The 6,996-nt window shown below is 41.4% G+C and overlaps 1 protein-coding gene across 3 annotated transcripts in view; it reads right to left on the bottom strand.

The window, feature by feature from the left end:
• Positions 1-6,996, bottom strand: part of Anapc5 (anaphase promoting complex subunit 5) — a 38,339-nt gene that overhangs the window by 24,253 nt on the left and 7,090 nt on the right. For all 3 annotated transcript variants that reach the window (XM_005344437.2, XM_005344438.2, XM_026784284.1), the window contains 2 exons: positions 6,086-6,152; positions 306-407 (listed from right to left, as the gene is read on the bottom strand). In XM_005344437.2, the coding sequence (XP_005344494.1) occupies positions 306-407; positions 6,086-6,152 (169 nt within the window). The remainder of the gene's footprint in view (positions 1-305; positions 408-6,085; positions 6,153-6,996) is intronic.

Genomic DNA, 6,996 nt, shown 5'->3' with positions numbered 1-6,996 from the left:
GAGGCCAGCCTGGTCTACAAGAGCTAGTTCCAGGACAGGCTCCAAAGCTACAGAGAAACCCTGTCTCGAAAAGCTAAAAAAAAAAAAAAATCAGTCTACAATCTCCAGTCCAAAGCCACACCCCAAATGAGTGAGAGAACACAGTAGCGGGGCCTCTGGCCCAGAGATGGCAGAAGAGCCCAGCAACCTGGGCCATGCCAACAATATGATTTCTTTTAGAACCTAGAATTTGTATGCCTATCTGATATATTGAATAGCAGTGGCCTTTCCTTGCAATCCAACAATAAATTCTAGAAAAAACTCACTGCTTCAGCAAAGTCAGGATTAAATTTTAACAAGTTGTTCAATTCTTTCTGCAGGGAAGCTGGGGTGAGGGCTTTAGTCTCATCATTCTTCAACAAAGCAGCCTGAAAATCAAAATGACAACAGATTAGAAAGAGAAGAACGGCACACTGGAAACCACAGAGTAAGTCTGCTCCACCAGTCACAGCACAGCGTCTTTCTGAACGCACCGACCGCCCCAGCACACACACCACTATTCCCTCCCGTGGACACAGCCTCTGGGCCAGCACTCCTCACCCACATGCTCCTTCCAGGCCCAGCAAACCAACCACTTTCTATCACCTAGGCTAGGCAAGAGCTCGATAGCTGCACATGCTCCCATGAGTCCTCCGCACTCCCCCTTCCTGTGGCAGCTGCCAGACTATGTGTAAATGTTCCTTGAGCCCTCCCAAGGCCGTGAACTCTTTCCAGACATTGTGTGTTTACCCTTCTCTCTAGGACGTGTAAAGCACCTTACAGTATCCGCTGCACTGCCCTACACCTAGCTATTTCACATGGGTAGACTCAGCAACTACACAGAGCATGCTACTGTGGCATGGATGCCCCAAAAGAGCCCACATTGGCCCCCAATTTGGCAGTACTGAGAAGTGCTGGGAACCTTTAAGAGGTAGAGTCTTAAACACACAAGCATCCCAAAACAATCAAAACCAACTAACAGATCATAATAACCACTCAAATCATGAAGGGCCCTACGGGAATTTGGGAGTTCTTCTAAAATCACTGGAAAATCATTAAAGGGATTCTCAAAGAGTTATGTAAGGATTCCTAAAACAAAACAAAACATCAACAACAACAAAAACAGCACCTAGTGGTAGGAATTAGGCCAGTAGGGTTATGGCCTCAAAGGTACCCCTAGGACGCACATCCCTCAGTCTCACTGCTGAACAGCTAGAGATGGGTTCATTTGTTTTGATAAGCATTTCCCACTAAAGTGTGTGACTCTCAGAAGCCAAACCAAGTCAGGCAGTGGTGGAGCACGCCTTTAATCCCAGCACTTGGGAGGGAGAAGTAGGCAGATCTCTGTGAGTTCGAAGGCCAGCTTGGTCTACATAGTGAGTTCCAAGACAGGCACCAAAAACCAAAGCTACAGAGAAACCCTGTAGTGGTTTCTCTACAACAAAACAAAACAAAACAAAACAACTCACACACACAACAGGGCCAATCAATCTTGGAGTTAAATATATCTTGATCTATGAGCCAAAACAAACCCCTCTTTAGCTGACCGTAGTCTATGCTGCATATTTCTATGGAGTAGCACAAAACTGACTAATATATAATGTCAAAAAACAGCTACAAGTTAATTTTTTTTAAATATTTATTTATTTATTATATATACAACAGTCTGTCTGTATGCCTACAGGCCAGAAGAGGGCACCAGACCTCATTACAGATGGTTGCAAGCCATCATGTGGTTGCTGGGAACCGAACTCAGGACCTTTAGAAGAGCAGGTGATGTTCTTAACCGCTGAGCCATCTCTCCAGCCCTACAAGTTAATTTTTTAAAGACAATTTTGCTATGTACCCATCTCTGGCCAGACTAATATGTAGACAATACTGGTCTCAACTCAAGAGATCTACCTCATTTGCCTGTCAAGTGCTGGGATTAAAGGAGAGCATCAATGCACTATTAAATGTTTTATACTTAACTATTTATATTAAATAATAAAGCCCTATTAAATGTTTATACTTAACAGGTTATACAGGCAGTACATTCAAATTTTATATAGGCGACTTTTTCTCTAAATAGTAGTTATTTTGGTTCTTTTTTTTTTTTGGGAATATGCTGTGTAGTCCATGCTGACCTCTAACTAGCGATCCTTCTGTCACCACAGGAAAGCAACAATAATTTCCAATTAAACCCCCTTTTCTTGAGATGGCCTCTGTGTCCCCTGACTGACTTAACTATGTAGATCAGGCTGGCCTCAAACTCATGAACATTCCATTTTTAATTCTTTTTAATCATTACAAAAACTGCCATAAAATATGAAATGGCTACAAAAGAAATAAGAAGCTAGTAATAGTATCAGCTAGAAGATTATGAATAGTTTAGCATATTTTTTTTTCCTTGAACGGATTTGGCCTTAATCTTCCAATCCTCCTGCCTCATTAACTGCCTCAGTAACAGCTGGGATTACTGGAGGATCACCATACCTGGTTATAGTAAGGTACTTTACCCTCCTATTTTTTCTCTCCACATATGTGTATGAAGTTGGGTATAATGGCCTAATCATGCAATCTTAGCACTTGGGCAGCAGTTACAGAAGGATCAAGAGTTTCTGGGACACATACTGAGGTAAGAAAATCATGGCAGTTCACGCCTGTAATCACAGTATTCAAGATGCAGGAGAATCCTTGCCAGTTTGAGGTCAGTCAGACCTACACAGTGAGACCCTATCTCAGAGGGAAAAATTAATAAAAGGGCAGGGACAGGAGGAATGTTGCTCAGTGGTTAAGAGCACTGACTGCTTTTCCAGGAGCCAGGTTTAATTTTCAGCACCCATCAGTCAGCTCACAATCACCCATAAATTGGAGTTCCAGGGGAATCTACCACCCTCTTCTGGCCTTCACAGGCACTGCATGCATACAGTTTCCATACATGCATGCAAGCAAAACATCCACACAATAATAAAACAAAAAATTTAAGAAGATAAAATAATTTTATTTTTTTTTATTAAAAAAGAGGTTTTTCAGCCTGGTCTACAAGAGCTAGTTCTAGGACAGGCTCCAAAGCCACAGAGAAACCCTGTCTCGAAAAACCAAAAAAAAAAAAAAAAGAGGTTTTTATTTATTTATTTTTATTTTATGTGTTTGGGTATTTTGCCTAGAGGTATGTTTGTATACTATGTATATGCAGTGCCCATGCAGGCCAGAAGAGGGCAACAGATCCCCCGGAACCAGAGTTAAAGCCGGTTTTGAGCCTCCATGTGGGTGTGTTAGGAACCCAACCTGGGTCTAGACTCTGGAAGAGCAGCCAGTGCTCTTAACCACTGTCTCTCCAGCCCCGTCCATTTCTTCTTTCCACATAATATATCATAAACTTTGTCTCATCATCAAAAGGTCTTTGAAAAGAATTTCTACTGTAACATTAACTCTTTCACTCACATTTATTACAAATATTGCCAGTCTTGCTGTTTGCCTTCTAATTAAGATAAAGAATGTGATGATGACATGCAGACCTTAAGTTCTATGCTGAAAAACCAAGTAGCTCCTACATGGTTTCTTCCAGAGCTTTTATGTTCATAAAGGCTTTCCCCACCCAGAGACAGTTAAAACTTAATATGTAGCTCCCTCTGGTCTAATTATAGTGTTACCCATTACATTTAACCCTTTAATTCATCTGCAGGGCACCGGGTGTGAGGAGACAAATACTAGTACTTAGTTATGAAACCCACGCTCCGTAGTTAAGGAATTCTACGTGAAAGTCACCTGCAGGGCTAACTCAATTATTTCAGACCAGGCTATCCTGGAATTGACAGAGATCTGCCTGCCTCTGTCTCTACAGTGGTGAGACTGAAGGCATATACCACCACATTTGGCCAAAATTCAAATACTACATCTTTTTTGCAGGCAGTAAATTTTATGAACAAAACAAAGAAAAACAGGACAAAGAAAATTAAAATTCTATTTTGTATTAAAAATAACACAGGAGAAAATATTTAGTTTATGTTAGCACAATAATGAAAATCTATGGCTCAAATCTGTAAAAAGACATATCTGGAGCAACATATACCAAGATCTGGAACTTGAAATACATTAAAAAATAAAACAATTGCCTGAAGAGATGGTTAAGTTGTTAAGAGCGCTAGCTGCTCTTCCAGAAGACCAAAGTTCAGTGCCCAACACCCACATCAGGCAGCTCCCATCCACCTGCTTCCTTCTGGCCTCTGAGGACACTACATCCATGTGCACATACCCACACACAGACACAAATGTACACTTGATTATGTTTTTAATTTAAAAAAGATGATGGCTGGGTAGTGGTGGTGCACGCCTTAATCCCAGCATTTAGGAGCTTAAGTCAGAAAACAGTACAGGCTACACAGTGAAAGCCTAGTCCTGCTCCAAAACATAAAATCCCATTTTATCCGGATAGAGCATGTATTAAACATTTTACAGAGCACAGTGTAATTGTAGAATACAGGGAGTAGTTGTATGGGCATTTACTATACAACACTTTTGCTGGGCGGGTGGCTCAAGATTACAATCCGACTACTTGAAGGCCAAAGCAGGAAGACTGTCAACAGTTTGAGGTCAGCCTGAGCTACAGCATGAAATCCTATCTCAAACTAACAAAAAGCAAACGGTGGGGTGTGTGTGGAGGTCAGGTGACAACGTGTGGGAGGCTGCTTCTCTCTTTCTGCCATGCTAAGTTCCAGATATGAAACAGGATTGTCTTATCTTGCCAAGACAGGGTAGGATAATTCTAAGAAAGTTCCTTGCATTTGATAATGGCATGTCAGTTATGTTAGGCCTTAGCCAAAGTTGGTTGACTCAACATTGCAAACGAGACTTTGGGTGATTGCCCAGGTAGTCAGTTGTCTCTGTCATTTGTTGCACATTCTGGATATCTCTCAATTTGTTAAGTAATATTTATTCCCTTCTCAGATCCTTGACGGAGTTGAAGATTATATAATTGTAGTTACTCTCTACATTATTTAGACTCCTTGAGATAGAATGTTTAGCAAAACCTTTGTTCTCAATATTGTATTTATTATTTGTTATTATTGTATATAGTTGTATTTGGTTTAGTTCTGTCTTATTTAGACAAAAGGGGGAGATGTAGGGTTAAGACCAGCCTTAGGGGGCATGTACGCCTCAGGCTAATGTTTACCTATAAATCTGCCAGGGCCGCCTGTTTGTTCTCCGCAGGAACCGTGGTACTGTAAGTCTATTTCCCCATTAAAGCTATATATATTTTTTACAGGTACTGTAAGTCTATTTCCCCATTAAAGCTGTATATATTTTTTACAATCTGTCTGCATTCATTTACGCCGTTACAGTTGTGCGCAGCCCTCTACAATCCCAGTGTGAGACAGGCAGTGAGGGATTCTCAGAGTAAGCTGGCAAGTGTGGATTCAACTGGGAACTCCTGCCTCAATGAATAAGGCGGAGAACAACTGAGGGAGATGCACGTGCACATGCAGACCCATATATGTACCAACACAGCAGACATGTGTACATGGGGAAAACATGTTAAGTGGGGATATAACAGATTGCTTTAGTGCTTGCCTAGTGAGCACAGGACACTGGGTTCCATCCCCTCAATACTACAAATAAATACATAACTGCAAAAAAGAAAAAAGCCAAACTAAATTACTAGGGTATGGGTTGTTGGTCACACACTGTCATCAAATGAGCCTGCATTATAACATTAAAAGAATAGAGTGGGGCTGGAGAGATGGCTGAGCAGTTTAAGAACATTGGCTGCTCTTCCAGGGGACCTGGGTTCAATTCCTACCACCCACATGGCAGCTCACAACTGTCTGTAATTCTAGTTCTAGGGGATCCAACACCCTCACACAGAGTATATACAGGCAAAACACCAGTGTTCAAGAAATAAATAAATCTAAAAAAAAAAAAAAAAAAAAGAACAGAGTGACACAGCACACGGACGTCACCAGTAAGACAGACAAGAGGAGCAGGCACTAAACTCCTGCAATATAAACTCCCTAACTTCACATGGACAGGACACCATAGGACTTATTAAAAGGAAAAAGGCTCCTAAGTTACATAATTAACATACCTGCTGAGAAAGAAAAAATTCTGCTTGTTTTTGGGACAGAGGACCACTGCAAGATACTTCCTCTTCTCTGGAAAATGAAAGCAAATAAATAAATAAAATAATAGCAAAGAATCACACATGACTTACAAATCATATAAATTCTTTAAAAGTACAAAGTCAATTATGACAATGCACTCCTATAATTCAACTACTTAATGAGGCAGAGACAGGAAGTGGCAAGTTCAAGTTCAGTGGACTACATATTAAAAAAAAAATCAAACATCAAAACATAATGAAAAGCAGGGACTCACACACACCTACAGACCCATGTTCACATTGCATTACAACAGCTCAAACATAAAAGCAACTCAATTATCCACTGACAAACTGTAGATAAGCAACATGGGGTGTACGCATGCAATTATTATTCAGCCTTTTAAAAACAGGAGATTCTCAGGCTACAGAGATTGATCAGTGTTTGGAGCAAGTGTTGTTCTGCAGAAGACCCAAGTTTGATTCCCAGCACCTACATGGCAGCTCAGAACTATCTGAAGCCCCAGTTTCAGAGGCTCTCTTCCAGACTCTGCCGGCATATATACAACATGAGTGAACCTTCAGAATACCACAGCTCCCTACTCCTAGGACTCTAATTTATGTCCCAGTCTTTCTTTCTTTAAAACAGAGTCTTGCCAGGCAGTGGTGGCACACGTCTTTAATCCCAGCACTCAGGAGGCAGAAACAGGTGTATCTCTGAGATCAAGGCTAGCCTAGTCTACACAGTGAGCTCCAGGGCAGCCAGGACCACACAGAGAAACACTGTCTCAAAAAAGAAAAATAAAAGCCGGGCGGTGGTGGCGCACGCCTGTAATCCCAGCACTCGGGAGGCAGAGGCAGGCGGATCTCTGTGAGTTCGAGACCAGCCTGGTCTACAA

Source organism: Microtus ochrogaster, chromosome 2, assembly GCF_000317375.1.
Source record: "Microtus ochrogaster isolate Prairie Vole_2 chromosome 2, MicOch1.0, whole genome shotgun sequence".
Classification (NCBI taxonomy): Eukaryota; Metazoa; Chordata; class Mammalia; order Rodentia; family Cricetidae; genus Microtus; species Microtus ochrogaster.
This window is presented reverse-complemented; position numbering and strand designations above follow the sequence as displayed.